Source organism: Fopius arisanus, unplaced genomic scaffold (genome assembly GCF_000806365.1).
Source record: "Fopius arisanus strain USDA-PBARC FA_bdor unplaced genomic scaffold, ASM80636v1 scaffold00060, whole genome shotgun sequence".
Taxonomy (NCBI): Eukaryota; Metazoa; Arthropoda; class Insecta; order Hymenoptera; family Braconidae; genus Fopius; species Fopius arisanus.
Window position 1 is genome coordinate 59,470 of NW_011887799.1, and position 19,614 is coordinate 79,083.

The 19,614-nt window shown below is 38.3% G+C and overlaps 2 protein-coding genes across 2 annotated transcripts; one reads left to right on the forward strand and one right to left on the reverse strand.

Moving 5' to 3' along the window:
• Nucleotides 1–1,118: 1,118 nt before the first annotated feature.
• Nucleotides 1,119–17,029, forward strand: LOC105268693 (uncharacterized). Its single transcript, XM_011308466.1, has 5 exons — nt 1,119–1,493; nt 12,755–12,809; nt 15,322–15,478; nt 15,782–15,953; nt 16,049–17,029. The coding sequence occupies exons 1-5, from the start codon at nt 1,194–1,196 to the stop codon at nt 16,127–16,129; spliced, it is 765 nt and encodes a 254-aa protein (XP_011306768.1). The 5' UTR covers nt 1,119–1,193; the 3' UTR covers nt 16,130–17,029.
• Nucleotides 17,030–17,136: 107 nt separating this feature from the next.
• Nucleotides 17,137–19,586, reverse strand: und (methionyl aminopeptidase und). Its single transcript, XM_011308465.1, has 4 exons — nt 19,423–19,586; nt 18,131–18,921; nt 17,648–17,915; nt 17,137–17,563 (listed from the first exon to the last, which is right to left on the reverse strand). The coding sequence occupies exons 1-4, from the start codon at nt 19,565–19,567 to the stop codon at nt 17,358–17,360; spliced, it is 1,410 nt and encodes a 469-aa protein (XP_011306767.1). The 5' UTR covers nt 19,568–19,586; the 3' UTR covers nt 17,137–17,357.
• Between the last annotated feature and the right edge of the window lie 28 nt (nt 19,587–19,614).

Here is a 19,614-nt window from a genome sequence, read left to right on the forward strand (position 1 = left end):
ATGCTCCTCAATATTGACATAATTCATTTATCATTTTGTTCGCTTTGCCAAATTTGCATATAAACAAATTTGTGTAAATAAGACAATAAATAATAATAACAATAATAATAATAAATATACATTACGTCAAAAAATCCATTCAAGGTCGCCCCAAAAAGCTAAAACGAGAATTTCCAGGAATTAAAAAAATGTTATTTTAAACATTAGGTATTTATAGATATTTTTCAAAATTTTAGTTCTTTGGGGTTTCGTAATAAAAAAAAACCAATAAATTGGTGAACGCATGCGTACAAAAACTTGCGTGTTCTTGGTTATTGGCGGAGGGGAGAAAAGCCACCCCTCGGCTAGGGGTGAGTCTGATTTTTCCTGAGAACCCCCGTTGCAGGGCGCAGAGTCGAAAAAGCACCAGTTGTAGAGGGGATGGCAGATGGCCCCTTGTAGATGACGCATATTCACCATAAAACAGTACCCCGTGCACCTCTGTGCACTGACAGCATGGCTCATCTACCTTTGATAACTATGGCGTGCCTCTGAACTGATCAACAATAACAAACAACCATCTTCTTCACTAAAGTCTAAATAAAAAGTCAATAATCTCATCTCTTCTCATCCGTAATCCCGTGAGTTATCCCCAGTCGAGTGTAAATTCTAGTCGCATTTTTCATATCTCCAACTCTCACGCCTCAACTCCGTTATTCCTTCAATTATTTTCTCGTTTCCCTCTATTTTTCAAATAATCACTACAATTTTTCAATTTCATTTGGTCATTTGGGTCATCAGCATAAAATATTAAGTAGCAAATAATATCTTTACAATATTAAATGTTAAAATGACAGATCGCCCTTTTCATTCGACAATTAGTATTTAATGAATTGGTTATATATGGAATAATTGTAATAAATTATCAATGGAACAACGGATTTGTAAAATATCTGGAGTAAATTGATATCCACTTCTTCTTGGAGGCGAAGTTGATGAATCTGACAGAGGAATTTCGTGATTTCCTAGAAAAAGAAGACCTGGGCTTGAAATTTGGTGAATGATGATGATGACGGACCAGTTGGAGTAGAAGGTCGCTGCACCTGAGTAGTAATCGGTTAATCTGTTGAAAAAAAGAGTTAAACAACTGGTTCATGCTGGCGGAGACATAATCGAGCGTATCGGAGAGATCGGTACTGAATAAAAGAAAGGATATGTGCGAGATATCAAAGAGTCAGCGTCGTGCCTACCGGGATCAGGATCCACCTCGGATAAAGGATGAAGTGGAGCCGAGCCTTGACCAATCCCTCAGCGAAGACCAAACGGAATTCTTGAGGAAACACCGGGAGTACAGGGTGAGGAGGGAAGGGACGATCACAGCCGAGTCTCGAGACTCTACGGTCAGTAACGGACGTGGTAACAACCAAACCGGAGTTGCTGTTGAACAGGAAAACACAGTGCCTTCGTCATTAACAATCAACAACTTGTCACTAGCTGCTACCACCACCAACGAGGTCAGTGCCATTAATCCACCTCAATCAGTTGACGTTGTCTTCTCTAATGAGATGGCTTCATTCACTGGGACAATAGGGGAATTATCAAACCGTGCGAATTCCGGAAGTGAATGGAGAACGAAAATAAGAGTTATCGTTATTAGGAAAGTTTAATTGACGTGGGGATTTTTATTTAATCTCGATGGAGCAGCATCCTGGTTGCCAAGAGTCTTTAACCCTTGCCTGCACCTGCCTTCCTACCGTGTCTCTCGTTTTTTTTTTTTATGTCTCAAACCAGTGGGATACAGGTCGTCCCAAAAGTTGCTGGTGCAGGGGGAAAGTCATTTCTATCTGGCACCAGACTCTTACTTCCTACTTCTGTCCTGCATTGTTTACGTAAACAAACGACTGGGAAATATTATTTTCACGTGGGGTATTCAGGAATGAATTCCCAAATGTCGAATTTGTTGTCGGAACTCCCGGGAAAATTCGCGGGTTCTAAGACAATAATCAGTCAATTCAATCAGCCCAATTCGTATTCCATAAATTATCAAATATATATCTCATATATTGGTGATATTTAACATAAGTTATTCACGTAAAATAAAAGCATGGAGAATTAATTCAGAAATCATATCTAAATTAATAAAATCGATTGAATAAAAAAGGAACGAGGAGGAAAATTTTTTCTGATGGGAATTGATCCTGCGGTTTAAAAGGGAAGAAAAATCGATCCAAATTATTCTCTCAATATCTTAATTTCCTCAATTCCCCTTCAATAAATTATCAAATATATATTTTCCATATTGTTAATATAATAAAATAAGTTATTAACAGGAAATAATAGAGAATAGAAAAATAATACAGAATTAAAAAAATTGCGAAATGTTTTCTGAATGATCTGAATGAAAATGGAGAGAGGATACAAATTGTGGAATGATCGGAATTGATCTTACAATTTAAAATGCAGAAAAATTGATGGGGAACTCTTTTCTCGTGGGATTTTTATTTGTATCGTTTAAATGACCCCTTCTGTAAACGTGCCTGGAGGGTAGAATTCAGTGAATGGTTGCAAACAAAGCCGCATGGTCCACGCGTACTCCAACTCGCGGGTTAATCAATGGGATGACGCAGCTGCGCTTTACTGTCCCCTATGTAAAAACGAGACTCGTCTTTTCCACGCTCGTCTCACCCGAGAATTTTAGGACTTAAAAGCGTCATTAGGGGCCCCAACGGACCCCGGATGGAGCGCACAATGCATCATCGGGGGTTCTTGGAATTGTGTGGGCGATAGATTTTTTTTATCCTCCTCTTGCTGGTGGGATGAAGCCTTTGGACTCTTTCTAACTGCTGACAGTGTCTGGGTTCAGGTGCCTGCGGGTAGACACATGATACAGGTTCATCCCTTGGGGACTTGGCCCTCTTCGTCTGAGGAAAACGAATTCCACACAGATGCATATTTATTTGGTATAGTCCTAGGGTCAGACTAAAAAATGCGTATCGAATTCTATCGGATATTCTATTGTAGTTTCTCTGTAATGAAATTACCATTTACGTAATAATTCAAGAAGGTATTCTTGAAATTTTTCAGAGTCAAAGTTTTATTTTTAACTAAGCTAAACAGAAATTTTATTCTTAATATCGTAAGGTTATACTGAGAAATCGTTATTAAGTTGATCTGATATTCTATTGCAATTTTTCACACAATGAATTCTCCATTCATGTAATAATTGGCAGAAGTGGTCTTGACGTTTTTTAGAATAAAAAGATTTGTTCTGAACTTTTGAAAGTAAACAGACAGCATTCGGTGCCGATCTCTGGCCCCGTCGAGTGGAAAACCTCTTCCTAATTTCGAATGCATTTTTCGTTCAGGAATATCTGGGTTTCTGTTAAAAAATCGCTGCATGTGGCACGAGCACTTTAGAAATGTCGAGTGCACCCCGCGAACGCACGTCATTCTCAAGCATCACAGTACAATGTTTATAAAATCTCAACTAAACATTTCAGCGTTGAACGATCCTTCTGCCTCGATTCATCCACTAACACGTAAATATACACATAAGAACGAACCCCTTGTATCCATGCAATGGTTTCAGTTCGCTGGTAATAAATAAACTAAAATAAACATTAAAAAAGAGTCTAAAAAAGAACTGAGGTTTACTCGACCGACAAACATCTCGAATTCGCGATTTTTCATCATTTCTATCCATTTCCCGAGATAAAATCCAGGAAAAAAAAATAAAGGTCGATAAACATTCATTTAAAGCCAAGGGATTACATAATTTTTAATAATTTTTAATGGAACTCGAAGAGAATTTCTTGGAGAAAGCGCAATGTCTTTTTGTTCAATTTTTCCGTACACGATTTGTAACGATTTTCCGTAATTGCGAAATAATGCGCGCTCGGTGGAAAATGAGAACAGGAAGTTGCGGGCGTTTCGTCTGCAAGTTTGTGATTTATTTCAAGTTTTTCGGCCTCGGATTTCAATGATTGAAATAATTTCAGAGGAAAAATAAAAAATACTGTGAAAATTGATTTTTCAGGTTCTTTTACAAATTTACAGTTTTTAGATTCCATTATTATTTCTCGCAAATGTCTGATGAAATGTCATTGCCGCAGATTTTTTCTACGTTCTCAGAAAAATTTTGCAAAATTCCCTTTAAAACTTTACCAATAATGAAAAAAAATGGACGCACGACTACGAATATTCGTGAGTCATTGAATGAATTGAATAATGAAAAAATCAAAAAGGGGTATTCGAATATAATTTTCTACACCCCGGACTATTTAATATGAAGTCCTCTAGAAAATCTCGCAATTAACCCGCTATTTATGCATCACCAAAATAATGAAAAATAATTCCCTGGTCTGGAACTTCCGGGGAATTTGCTCAAGGGCCGCATCCGGTGATAAGCCACGTTCCACCAGTCTCTCGTGCCATTTCCATAATTTTTCAATCCAACAAAAGTCACGTCTCCATTAGATCCAACGACAAATACGACCTCGTGCCTCTTCACTAGAAACAATACTCGAATGCAAATAAACCCGAGTATTTTCCGTTTTTCCATTTTCCAGTGATAATGCCTGTTATTTCCACTCCGGAGATTTCAGTTTCTGTGTCACGCAGGTACAAATAAAAAATTCCTCTCTAGCTGCGTCATTGCGTTATGATGTAAAAACAGACGGAAATTATTCGATCGGCAATAATTGTGCAATTCGGGTGATGAATCACCTTTCGGAGAAATGTACCTAAGAGTCACTTGAAACACTTGAGACAGGAATAGACCACGTGGGTGTGGTAAATTCAATCGTACGAATACATAACATTGCCGAGTATTTTGTTTGCCAAGTTACGTATCAGGGTGAATTGCAAAAATGACAGAATGCTTCAATCGGTGAACGCAGCGTAATGAGGTGCTCCAGTTGGCGTCAATGCACTCATAAATCACTTCGGTGCAAGGAATTTTATTGAATGCAAATTGCCAACCTGAATTTGCCATAATAACACTTGATAATGGCTCATCATATCAGGAAAATTTCACTATTTTCTAGATTTTCATTTTTACAGAATTTTCTCTCCAATAAAAATCGCCAAACTAGAGTGAATAGCGACTCTCGCGTGCGTTTGTCAGAGATATTTCAGGAACTAAGCCAGATAGCGGCATTTTTTAATTACCTTTTTTATAGCGCTTCCTTAGGGCTACAAAAAAGGTCATGACAACACTATCGCTATATTTGTTACATTCCGAGATTTTCGTTGAAAACTGGGGAATTGTCAAAATCGGTTCAAATTTTTTTTCCGCTTGGCTACTGCATTGCTGTTTTTGTTGGTGTTAGAACTGTGAAATTAAATTGGAAGAAAAAAAAAGCAAAAACTGGTAGTTGGTGAAAATTTCAAAAGTTTCCCCTGCAATAATTAATCGCCAATCGCTCCGGGCGCGTTTCCAGTTAATTAATCAATGAATTACGAGCAAAGTGATCTCCTCGGTGAAGTTTTTATTGATAATTCCGGGCTTCCTGGAAATTATGGGATATCAGTGCAGGAATGTTTTAATGGATTTGATAAATTTAATATTTCGTCGCGACTTGATGGGATTGGCGCATCCAAGTTATTATCAGTCGCTGATAAACTTATCTTATATATTCCCTTATACATTCTCGTGAAAACAAAACCGTCTTGTTGACTCACTACTGGAGCGATCAATTTAAATAAAAAAAAAAAAATAAAAAAATGAGATTATTTATTCATTCAGACAGTGGATATATTATTATTCACTATGGGTCGGTATTTGTGGGGAAACGGTAAAACAACGAATGCTGGAATACCGAGGGTCAAATGAGCCGATGCGAAAACCCAACTGGTGTAAATCAGCTCGAGTGAATGAGAAAAATTCTTCACCTCTCGGTTTCCGTGTTTACATTTTTTTTTGTTTGAGTGCAACACGGGGTAGAGTCCGTGTGGTACGTGCGAGTGACCACCGACGGATGGGAATTCGCCTGGAAAATTCTTTTCAGATATACCGTAAGAGAAGTTGATGAGTAGAGGAGTCGACCAACCGAGCAGCGGAAACAGACGTAGTACATTGATTATTACTCACTTCAATGCTTTTTTTCTAGTGCTCATCCCACTTTCTCATGTTAAATTCGGTCCATAAGACGTCATCCTTAATAATTCAACGTATCATTACGAAAGTTATTGTTTAATTCATTATTTCTTCCATCCATCAACCAATTACACGGATTAAATCAACTATCTGATTCTTCTATAAGTGAATGTATGAAGAATATATCCAAAACATAATTTTCCATGTTTTTTTCTTCTTGTATTAAATCAGATTGTTAATAGTTAATTAAATGCCTAATTTGATTAAAAATAGGTCATCGTTAACAATTACAGAAATCATGATACAATCGAGTATTTAATTAATCAGATAATTGATCTATCTCTTCTGCGATTGTCTGATTGATTGATAATAAATTGAACAATAATTTTCATTGTAATTGCTTTCATTTTTATACAAAACATCTATTTCATTTTTTTTTTCGAATTTAATAAAAAAATCCTCAATTAAATGTTTAATCTCTTCCAACATACGGTATCATAAAAAAATAAAGGAATTATGATGAACATAACTATTTAATTAATTAGATAATCGATCTCATCATTCTGCGGGTTTGAAATTTCGAATATTATTCGAATATTACCAATTCCTGAAATCGATTGATTAATTACCGCGAATAATTAATAGAGCAATAATTTCCATTATAATTGATTCGCTGAGAAATGACTGACAATGAAATTGAAATGGATTGACTGATGTGATAGTCCGATATTATTGAAATTGAAACTAGCTAGGATTAATTCCTGGGGAGGCACTTAATTGTGCGATTCATTAGTGATGGGATTGTATAAAGGAAAACGCGACCTTTGGTATTCCAACTGCTTGAGATGGAACCCGAATCAAAGACTCCCAGGAAGAGTTGGATAATGACTCGACGCCTCTGGAGTCAGTGCACCATTGTCTCATCTCCAGACGCATGCTAACTCGACGTTTTACTTTTCCCAGTGAAATTTTTCTGCAATCGATCGATATTACTAGACACGACCCGCCACAGCAATTTCCTTGCGATCTCAGGCCGGAGATTGCACCTCGTGTATTCACTTTTTTGATTACCGCGGGCGTCAGTGATCGATATCTGCTGTCATCAATTAGCTTCGAGGGATCGGGGGAAAAATCCTGGGGAGGAGTGGAAAAACTTTCTCATTGTCACTCTGTGCCGTGGCCAGGGAGATAAGGAAGTGAAAAGGCCCCTTAGCGCTTCGACGAACGCCGGGACAATTATTCTCGATGTGAAAATAAAGATCGTCTGAATACTGAAAGTCGGAGGGGTTTTCGACGGGGATTTTCCTTCCGGGAGGAGAAGAGGTGAAGAAAGTATCGGCGGAAAATAGCTCATGGAATAAATTGTCAATAAATGGGATCTTTGGGGAGGGGAGGGTGGCTTTTTCATTTTTAGATTTTTATAGCCTCCGAGGCACTCGTCGTCTTCTGGGAGGTGAGGATTTATGAAATCATGGGCTGGGTGATGGAAAAATTGAGTTTTCGGAAAAAGTTATTTGCCCACACCGCAAAGATCCTAGATCAGCTCCTGGGGTCGGGCTTGAAACACTTTTTTTTTTCTTTTCATATGTTTCTCATGTCTGAAGGTATTTTTATATTCTATCAGAGGAATATACGTGACATCAACGATTGGTTGACGAAAACACTTCCTTTCCCTCGAAATCCTAGATCAACCCCTTGGACCGAAATCAAAAAGGAATTTTTTGTTATTGTATTTTGCGTAAGTCTGAAAACTTTTTTATTATCTAGAAGGCGAATATATTTAAATTAATCATTAGTTGATAAAAAATTAGATTTTTTATAAAAGTCTCTCTCTTTTTCACGAAGTGAAAACAAAATTTTCAATTTTATAAAAAATTCGCTGTCCATCCCCAAAAATGCTAGATCAACCCCGGGAGGAATGGCAAAAAAAAATTTTCTTTCCGTATTTTTTCTGTTAATATGTGTGCAATTACCCGTAGGTCGACGAAGATAATAAACATTTCATAAATAAATTGTAATATCGTGGGTAAACGAAAGTTTTACACGGGCAACTCATCGATGGGCAAACACAACATGCTGTTGAATTTAAAAATTAGGAGTAGATCTGCTCTGCTGGTCGTAATTTCTGTCATTACTCCAAAGAGAAAAACACCCGGACCCATCACCAAGAGCATTCGAGCGCCTATTCAACTGAGATCCCGAGTGATAAAAACATTTGTACATCCGAGGTGCAGTGGAAATGATCATCTCGAGGATTTCGAGGAGGGACTCGACAGTGAGTTGGAGTTGTCATTCCCCAGAGAAAGTCGCGATGTCGTTGAAATGTTGGACTGCACCGGGACAATACGGGATTTCCGATTGACTTGACAGTGCCAACAACGGGTTTTGACTACGTGAATAAGGACGACATTATACTAATGGACTCTAAACAATTCGTCAATTGTTCATTCATCCTCTCTCCCGATTTTTTCAATCAAATTCACTACCGACCATTTCATTTCCTGAATCTCAAATAACTATGAGAGAAATTCATTAGCACTCATTTACAATTAATTAATCGTAATTAACTAGTAATAAAATAGAGAGATTAAATGAAGTACGGTGTAATTACTATTGAACTATTGATTCATTGAATCCTGATCGTTGGGTCTGCGAATTTTTAAGTAATTCTTACAATTTGGAATGATTTCCTTGAAAATCCGGTAGAATATATTTATAGACGGTAAAAATTGATTGAATTGTCGATTTTATTATAAAATAACAGAAGCAATTTAATTCAATTAATCCTCAATTTTCCTGTAAAAATCTCACACTGAATTCTTCGAAAAATAATGATTGAATTCATTATTTCCACTAATTCCAATTCACGTATTCCCACAAAAATTATAATATCATTGACTATTCATACAAATTTCCTGCGATACCAATGAAGAGTGCAGATGTGCAGATAAGGGATTATTTAGGATTTGAAAACTTGAAGTTTCATGAGTAATTCTCTGACAGTATAATCACCCTGGGTCGGTATATTTTCAGTGATCTCGTTTAAGATTGAAATCCTAAAAAATCATTGAAACGAGATTACTTTAATTTATGCACCCACAGCATCAACTCATCACCCTCTGTGATGCACAATCCCACCGATTGAGTCAGATCGTAGGATTATGATGTGCGAGTGAAAGTCCTCGTGGGATTCAAACGAACGTTGTTTTTTTCTCGTCTCTCTTCCTCCATGAGGCCTTCGTGCCGTTGTATTCTGTTCAGTTGAGTTCAGTCTCTCGGGCAGTGAACATCGTGTGCGGTGACTAAAACTCCATCACTTCCTGAGCGGATAAATCATTACCAAATAAAAAATCCAACACCCAACAGAAGACCAAGTCAAGACAAACTTGCAACCCTGGGGACAGATCTGGAATGATGGTGGAGGGCTGGACCTCCTGCTGGAGCACCTGGTGAGAATTAGCTCTTTTTTTTATATCGAGGAAATTGTGTCTTCCACCCTGGATATATTCTCCGTATTTTTCCTGAGATGATTCGCTACTCCGAGACGCGCAAAAACTCTCTGGGAATGACGTTCCTCACCGGTAAACACGTTAGACACTGGACGACAGCTGTAACACGCACTTTATGTACCTTTTGGCACACGTATCGAGAATAGCCTGGTTTTAACAGTACATACGGATAAAGTGATGCCTCTCAAGTTGAAATAAAACTGGGCTTTTGCTGTTGAGGTGGGGCTGGGGCCCGTTACAGAGGTCAAATTGTTGTTGAGTGACTAGAGCACAAGTGTCACGTGTAATATCACAGAAAAAAAAAATATGGACGCTAATTGTGGCGGGGAAATACGTCACCTTGAACGCATGAAAAGCTAGAGAGGGAGAATGGAACTCAACATTTACTCAACCGTCATTTGCATTCGTGATGAAATTATTTGCATTCGCGACTCATTCAGGTTTTTAGGTAATCCTAAAAACTCACGGCATTCGTCATCAAGGAAAAATTATGAAATTAATTGGAGAGGTGTCGCATCAATTCCCCGGATTTATGAATTTTTTTTGGAATGATTATGGTTGGGAAACTGATTATTTAATTAATTTTAGTCTGAAGTAATTCGAAATAATAAGAGAAAGTGCGTTGCGGGGGAATTACGTATTTTATTGAATTTGGAGTTAATTCGGGGATATGAACTATTTTATCATTTTAGGGACTGATGATTATGGAGCATTAACTCGAGTCGGCATCAGATGTAATAAACAATTAAAGCCTCTGATGATCGTGAGGTAACGGGTGTTTTTAACACACTATTGTGAATAAATTGCGGATTGCGGTGATTATGTGACTGGCGCAACGCTTCCGGGTGTTTTACTGACACCGGTATATAATAACACGCAGTTTGAATTAACAAGAATTATCTAATGCTTGTTTACATTAAGGATTCAACGCCCTTTTGATCGAGATTCACGTTTTTCGGAGTTTTCTGAAAAATTATTGATGGCTTCAAAGTGAAAAGTGAGACGTTTTTGCGTTTTGTCATTAATGAATCACGAAATGTCCTGGTGGTGTGATCATTGTCGTGCGTTTTTTTTAGTTCTGTAATTTTTTTGAAGATTAGAAAAAAGGGAGGAGGACGTTCGCGCCTCCTTGAAACTTCATGAGTCATTAAATGATGACAAAACACTAAAATCGGATATTTTTTCACGGCAATCCCATCGTAAGTTTCTGTTAAACCCGAACGTTGAATTTAAAAAATATACCGTTTATAAGTTTTATTTTCCAATGTCTCTACTGTATTTCTATAATTTTTGGCAAAAATTCGCAAAAATTTACACCAAAAATTAAGAACAAATAAACGCACGGTTATAAAAATTTGCCATTCAATAATAATAAAACTTAAAAACGTTATATTTTTCGGCGTCAATCTGATCGACGATTTTCCTTAAATTTCCAAAATAATGGAAAATGAGAAGATATCGGCAATAATTCCTTATGTCACCGGTTGAATTTTCGTTTTGATTTCCATTTCGAAATGATTCTAGTGAAAGCGATCGATTGAAAAGGACAATTTATCGAGGCGAATTTCAATGGATTATTTAACACTTGTCTGAGGATCGTGATGAAAGTGAGCGTCATGAGGAGATTCAATTATTAAATGAGGGGCTAATTAGCCCCGGCTGTTCCCAGAAGGCGTTTACTGTTCAGTGTACAGCGGAACATGTTTTTCCGGCGGATTGAGACGTTTAAAACAATTGTCGGAGGGACTAATTAACGGTTTAATTAGCGAATTGACTGTTTGAGGAGGTGTTTGGGGCGTGGAGGGATCTCAATTCCCGTAAGAACGTAAAACTTGTAATCACCATAAACCCTGAAAGAAAATTCATATCAAGAGATCGTTTTGTAGAATTTTATGGAGTACAATAAACGTCTCTTCTGTAATTAATATTTGTTTGAAAAGGTCTCGAGGCCTTGATTTTCTCAATACCCGGTTAACCGGAATTGCCTGAAGATAGTGCACCGAGGAAATTATTCCTTGCGGTGCATTTTTATCCTATCGTGTGATATTGACATGACTAAAAAAGCCGATAGCCCCGTTCCGATAAAAAAAATAATACTGTAGCCCTAATCCACTTCCTTCCGGAGACTTCAAGCTCAACGAGGCTTGTCCGCTCCATCGAAAATAAAAATGAAAAAATTACTCCCCCTTTTATGTTTATTAATCGTCATTCCTATCTCACGCTTTTGTTTGTCTTTGCCCTCAATTTCTCTCACTCCCCCTTTAGTTCATTAATTTTCATCCCGAATGTTTACTACCCATTCATTTCAACTCCTCTTTACTGATAGTTTTGGCAGAAGATCGTTGTCCCACTGAAAGTTTGGCTCATACCGATAGTTTTGAGAAACTCTTGTCATAGTTTGGCGAATGGCCCCTAATTCTCTGGACAGTGATCAGAGGTATGGAAGGCTTTTCTACATCCAAGACTTTCGTTTCTCGCATCTTGGCTGGCAATTAAATGGCTCGAGAAGGCTAGCCTCTTGCGTTTCTTACTTCCCGGTAATGTTGGATCGAAATTACCGAAGCGTGGAGACTCGGTACGATGGAATCGAACGGGAAAATATTCCCTCGTGGATTTCATCCTTTGTTCTATATTGAAGAATTCACTCTTCAATCTCATCGTGTAGAAAAAAAAACAGCCACTTCAGGCTGCTCTACCCTCTTGGTACACTAGCCGCTGCATATTTTCTGGTATTTTATAACTGAATAGCATGAAAAACAATTTTTTATACCAATCCATACTATATCAATTCAATATTAATCAATAAATAATATTTCTTCGCATTTGTTCAAACGTTAAGAAGTTGTTGCCGATATTCTCTCATTTTTCAAGTTTTTTTACAAATTTCTGAGAAATTCAAATTAAAATGAGAAGATATCGGCAATAACATCTTAATTACCATCGTAGTAATCATAAATATTATTAAATATTCATTTGCACATAATCTGTACTAATCCATTGATAAAAAAATCGAGTAAAACTTCGTTGAATTATTCGTAGAATAAGAAGACGCGTACATTTTCACTTCAATTTTCCCGTTTGCTTTATTTCCCCTTGAATTTTATGACACTGTTGGATCGTGACCGTTAAGTATTGTGAAATTTACCAAACGATTTCCTTTATTTTTCAGGTGATTACAAACGGCGGTAAAAGGGATCCCGACAGCTGTGAGTCTTTGACGAACGGTGAGTCACACGTTTTAGTTGAAATTTTCCCGTCTTTTTTCGTTGTACCGATGACCAATTCCTTTAATCATCGGTCAATTGACCTTAGAGGTCACAACCGAGGGCATTTAAACGTTAATGAGTGTGCAAGGGCTAAGGAGACGACTTCCTGCGGCAATTCCGGTTCTCTTTAAACCGTCACTCGTTCATTTTCGCTGTGAGGTTTTGCACCGAGAGTTTATTTTATCTCAATTGTTATGGATTAATCGATGACGTAATCATTTCAATCAATGAACTCACGGCCTCGACGGGGACGGGGTAATCCATTGATTGGATTGGAATCACGGATGATTGATGGACCTGATAACACGCTATTCATGGGAATTTCTCGAACGAAATTGATTTTCTCGGTTGAAAAATTGATTCTGGAGCTGAAGAATAAAAATAATCCGTTTTTTCAATGTCGCGGATGAAATAAAGTGTCTGTTGATGTAAAAACTGGAGGGAAAGTGCTCACAAATTGCTGAAGAAATGGCCCATTTTTCTTTTCTTTAAATTTCCACGATGTTAGGAAAATGATACCAATAAAAGAAATGCTCTGAAATTTCACTTTCGGCTCGTTAAAACGAATCATCCGAAACATCGCCAAGCTTTTTCCTGCTGGTAATACTTCTTTTAATTCAAGAGCACTTTTTTACTTTCGTTTCGCTTTTCTCGATTTGGTTGCAGAGCATACGATAGTTATTGAGTTTTCCAAGGAGATACAAAACCCATCCAATTTCTTATGCTTCGTTAGAGCAAACGTACGCGAGGACTTTCGAACATTAAAATTAAATATTGGAGGAGAAATGGGATTATTCCTCATTACGATATCGCGTTTATTTTCATTTATTTTGGAGTTGGTGAACTCTTGGGGAATTGATATTGATTGAAATACCGATATTGGCTTCTTGATAACGTTTCTGATATCAACGTGTTTATCTGGAGGAGGCAATTGCATCACGTAACTTCCAATTTCACACCAATTTAGGTATTAATTTACTAAATCAATCGATTGCTCATCAGTCTTCTGGGGATAGGAAGGTTCGACAATTTAAAAGAAAGTCGAATGGATTTCAGATAACGAGACGATATTTTCTATGCTCTATTGTCCATCGAACCGACTAAATTGCCGGGGAAAGCCAGGCATTCCCTCATTGTCATCTATCCGTGACGGTCATTCAAAAAGTCCAATAAAACCGTCAATTGCTGCTCATTAGCTTCGGCTTTCGCAGGTTGTTTATGGTTGTTTCAGTATTCCCTGCCAGTTTTTACTATTTGTCTCAAGATATTTACGGAAATTCAAGATTTACGAGGACACTAACAATCATTTTGCAACTCATCTTTTTTTATTCTTGGGTTATCAACTTTTGTGTAAAGATCGTTTCAAGCTAATGTTTTTCAACCAAATTCCACATGTTCTCAATTTATTTTCAACTTCGTACCGTTAATGAACCTTTGGATTTTCTCTTCATGTCGCTTCAGGTCGTTGAATTATAATTTAACAGGTCCCCGAAGACCCCGAATCGTGGAGTTTTATAACAACTTGCCAAATGGTACACGAAAGTCGTCGACATTGCCTCCTTTCTAAGTGGGTCCCCTGTCACACCACATGGGTAACACACCGTATCGAAAAATCGTATGTTCCAATTAAGTCGTTCTTAAGAAATTACTCTTGAAAACTCAATCAATAAAACTTGAAATTTTCCAACCAAGACAAATTTATGTGGAATCCAATCGCGTTTGCCTATTCAAATATCCATTAATCTCTTTAATCTCCATTAATTTATTTCTCAATCTATGAAATTAAATTACGTAATCCTGATATTTTTGAAATTTCGTAAATGTTGAACAATTTAGTTGAGCTTCAGTTGAAAACATGAATAGGATTGAATAAAATCGTAGTAGCTCACGCAATAGATGGATTTACAATGAAAATTTTATTGGCCTGTATCCAAGACCTTGAGATGGCACTTTTTGCGCTCTGTTTTTCCATTATCAGAGAGCACGTTAGCATTGACGTCACGCTCGATCTACAATCGTCTTTGAGAGGATTTGTGGTGATAGCGAGATCTAAAAATACTTTCCGAAGTGGAGAAAACCCTGGGAAAAAAATAGAATGCGTGGAATTGCAAATTTTCCAGGCGATGGTGATTGATGAATCTGACCTGCCTCTATTTCTGCAGTTTACCTTGACTGCCCACTTGTGCCTTTCCTCTATTCGATTAGTACACGAAGCCCTATGGCACTAGTTATACAATGCATCGGTATTATGATAGAATCGCGACCTGAAATATCTCATTCAGAATTCTGATCTCTCTGTCATGAGTCTGGCAGGTTCTGTCAGGGCGCGGATAGCATTTCTGGAGAGTGAATATGGCAAGAGAAATGATGACATCGAGCCTCAGGTTTATCAGTGTCAAAGTAACCGGGCTTTTCATTTCCCCAACCAGAACATTCGACACGTATTGATTTTACAATTTTCTGATTCCAGGAGGAGATATGGCACCTGTCATGGGAGTTCCACCACCTCCACCTGCACCCCATATGGGCCCAGATGGCCTCATTCTACCCCGTAAGCCTTACAACCCGTGCCTCATATCCAACAATCATAAGGACCTTCGTAGAGAATTGCTTTTCAATCAGAAAATGTGAGTTTTTACCCAATTATCACCTAATTATCACCCAATAATCACCCAATTACAACCCAACTACTATTCTTCTTATTAATCATTGATTTATTTTAAAAAATATCCATTTGACGTGGAAACTATAGCGAACTTTTTTGTAGTTTTTTTGTAGCTGATAAAATTTCCGAGAACAAATATCATCTCAAATATTCTCTCCTAAAACCCATAATTTTTTGATCCATCGCTTCAGCGAACTTGTCAAATTTCTTCGTCTACTGTCATTTAGTTACCCAACAGGTCTTTATTTTTGTTTGTTATTTGAAGGGGTAAAAATGTATTAAATCAGAAGAGTGAACTTGAACGAGCATTGGAGAGACAGCGTGAAGCAGCGATGCGACGAGAATCCGAGAGAAATCGAGAGGAAACGTACAAGGATGACCCAAGGACAGCCCTCCAACGAGCTCTTGAACAAAGGGCGAGGCAGCTCGAGCTCTCGGTGAGTAGTAAACCGCGAAAAGCCCTTCAACCAAGGTGATAAAATACGCTATCGACAGAAACCTATCAATGTAATCGAATAAATGTTCTCCACAGGAGCAACCACCGATCGTCGAACCACCAAATCCCCTGGTAACAGCCAGAGCCAAATTAAGAACACGCACTGACTCACAGTGAGGGAAAAAAAGGATTTATAACACTCAGATTGAGTTTTGTTAGAGAAAACGATTGTTCAGAGACGCATATATGATGATAAATAGATAGAGATTTATTCACGCGCGGATTGGCGAGTGTAAATAATTTTTTACACTTTTTACATATGCAACAGGTGGGGGCTGTGTATACAAAAAATGTGTGAAAAATCATACGAGTGGAATAAGTGGATATAATTGAACGATTATATTAAATCATAGCGGCTAGATAAACAAATTAAAGATGAGCAGAAATTAAATGTACGACGAGGCAAATTGAGGGGAGTGAGAGATATTTACCCAGAGTGAAATATAAATGGGAGAATATATGCAGAGGACTAGTGAATCTAGATGTTTTTATTGAGCTCATTCGTGTGAATAAAAGAGGAGAAAAAAATTGTAGACCGGTTCTGAGGACCGGTATGGGACTAGAGACCGTGATGCGAACATTTATAGAGAATCATATTTACATCGATGTTTTTTTTAATGGATTAGAAATACACTTGAACCGTTTCACCAACGATCGAGTACGTGCTAATATTTCTCGTCTCATTCTTGTTTCTTCAACATGTCACGAATGTACGGAGTGCAGCCCCCAGGGACCACATGAAGTCTGAGGAATTATGAAGTTGATTAGATGGGCAGGCGAAAGGCACTCCTTGTGCGTCGAGATTTTTTTCCTTCGAAATATTAATCTTCGATATTCGAATTACTTCAGTTATTTTAATTAGTAGTTTTAATGAAATGTAGCTCGAGGTGTTTCATTCCATGGTTTAATTTTAAATTGTAACATATTACTTCCTGGCGTTTGAGTCTAGCATGAGAATTATTAAATTAAGAGTATGAGAAAATTTGAAAAATAAAGATATAAACGTTTCAAATTAAACTCCAAGTAGCCACGATTATTTATCTTCCTTTCGTTTGATCAAGGGAAAAGCAGATCAGATCAGCCTTCGCAATGATTGCGAGACGATGAAATAAATAAGAAATCAATTACCACGTATTTGTTGTTTTTTTATTCAACAGTAGTATTAATTCTCTCTTGACACCATCAATACCCAAAAAGAGGAGGAAAGAATTGGAAAGAAAGGAGGAAGAAATATATGAGAAATGAAGAGTAATGTAGAAAAAGATTATTGATGATTCTCTCGCTTTTCCTCTGTTAACGAGGTGTATAAATGCTGGATCACCAATGACGAGTGGTTTTGGGTGGACTAATAGTCATCGCCACGTGAGATGACTTCCTTGCATGTGGGACGTAGAACGAGTGTGTGTTCGAATTGAGCTGTGTAGCAGCCTTTGACGTCTACCAGTGGGGGGTATGCCTCCACTGCACCCTTGTCACACAGATCTTTCAATGCCATTTGGTACTTGGTGCAGCCAGCTCGGTCCAGCCACCGTTTGCAGAATGCCAGAGTGCCTGAAATGATTTAATTAATGGAATAAATCATCACCCTTGGTCTCTAATTCATGGATAAGTTAAAAAAAAATTCTTGCGACGCACTGAAGTTCTTGTTGATAGTATTCAACAACGATTTACTACTCTGAAGCCTCAGAGGGACGAAACCAGCGTCGAAGCTTTTCATATAGTGCGAGCAATCGGAGTCGTCGTGTACAACTCCACGTCCAGTCGATCCAAACGTTTCAATAGCATAAAACTCGTTCTCCTCCATCCTGGTGGCTTCACCTCCTCGCACGATGGGCACTGTCTTACCAGCATGAATACGATAGGGTAAGATAGAGTGTCCATTGAGATTCCTGATGGATTTTACCTGGAAACCAGCGATAACGAGTTTATAGCGCGCAATAGGAGAGGGTATCATTCTATCAACTTTCAGCTTGTTCTCGATAAATATCTGAAGATCAAAGGAAAATAGAATAATTTATATAGAAAGGTTTTCTGGAGCCCTCAAATAACTCTACAAAAAAGCTTATAACGAAAATTTCAATATCAGGTCTAGATTCCGAGATCCTCAAAAAAAATTACCTGGTAAGTTTTCCCATCGATCTCGACCTCGTACGACTCCATGACCTCCTGGACAGCAGCTCCAACGTCGCAGAGCTGGACATCAATTCCAGCAGCTTTGATCCCAGTATTTGTGGCATCACGAACTGCCTCGATCAGTTTATCGAACTTAGGATTGAAGGCCAGGGTAAATGCACAATCGATGATTCTTCCATTGATGTGAGTGCCAAAATCGATCTTGGTGATGTCGTCATAATTGAGAACAGTCGTATCCCCAGCATTTGGAGTATAGTGGGCAGCACAGTGGTTTCTGGAGCAGCCAGTGGGAAAGGCCAGACCAGCCTTGAGGCCATCCTCACCGATTAGCCTCCTCGCAGTACTCTCGAGCTCATTGCAGATCTCAATCATCGTCATGCCAGGCTTCACCCAGTTCATAATGTGTTTTCTGGTTTGACGATGAGCCTCAGCTGCATGACGTGCCTCCGTGTAAATGACATTGAGCATTCGTTCGAGAGCTCTGGCCTCTTCACTCGTGAATCTGTTCTTTGCGGTTCTCTCGTCAACTCCAGCAGCTGGAGGGTGCTCCATTATCTGGCCCTCTGGGAAATTCCCATCGGGGAAGAGCTCAGACACTGGTATACTCGGAGGATCTGTCTGTTGCTTCGTCTGTCCCTTCCCCCGTGGCTTGCGTTTCTTCTTCTTCTTTTTGACATCCTCAGGGTCTCCCCCATTTTCAGCAGCACCTTCCTGACCCTCACTCTCGTCTTCCTTCTTCTCATCTGGAGCCTCTGGAGTTGCTCCCTCCCCAGGAGCTAATCAAGCCGCAGGAATTATTACTAACTAATCAAGGAATTTTCCCTCAGGAGGAATATATAAACATCTTTGGGAATTTCGCGCAGCGATGGTCTTCGTTGAGACTATTGAAAAAACAACCCCTTATTTATTTATTTATATACCCCAATACCATCACGATTTCGATACACTTCACAAATTTAACTTTTGAAATTTCTAATGGCTCCTTTTCTTCATCAGATATTCGCTATTGAAGATTTTTTTCTGGAAGCTTCAGGGTCGTCATTATCTATCCTCCACATTCGTTAACCTCAAATGATTGATGAGGATTATTTTTCTTGGGAAAATATGGAGGTTTTGCATTTCGGCGGAATGAGGGGATGACGGATGGGGCTGGAGTTTATGGAAGCCGATGATATTTTCTTGGAGATGAGGTTGACTCAGGATAACACGTTGACCATGAGCACCGGATAACACCCACTTTGCTCCAAAACAAATGATAGGTTACATAATTAACTCACCTGTCTTCTTCTTCTTTTTCTTTTTCTTCTTCTTCTTGGTTACATCAGTTGGCCCTGTGTCATCCTCGTCATCAACGACATCATCGACTTCCTCGTCGATGAGTTTCTCAGCGGATTTGCCAACCTCATCCAGCACAGCAGCCATTTTTCACTATGAGAGAGAACTACATATATATATTATAGCTTTTGCAG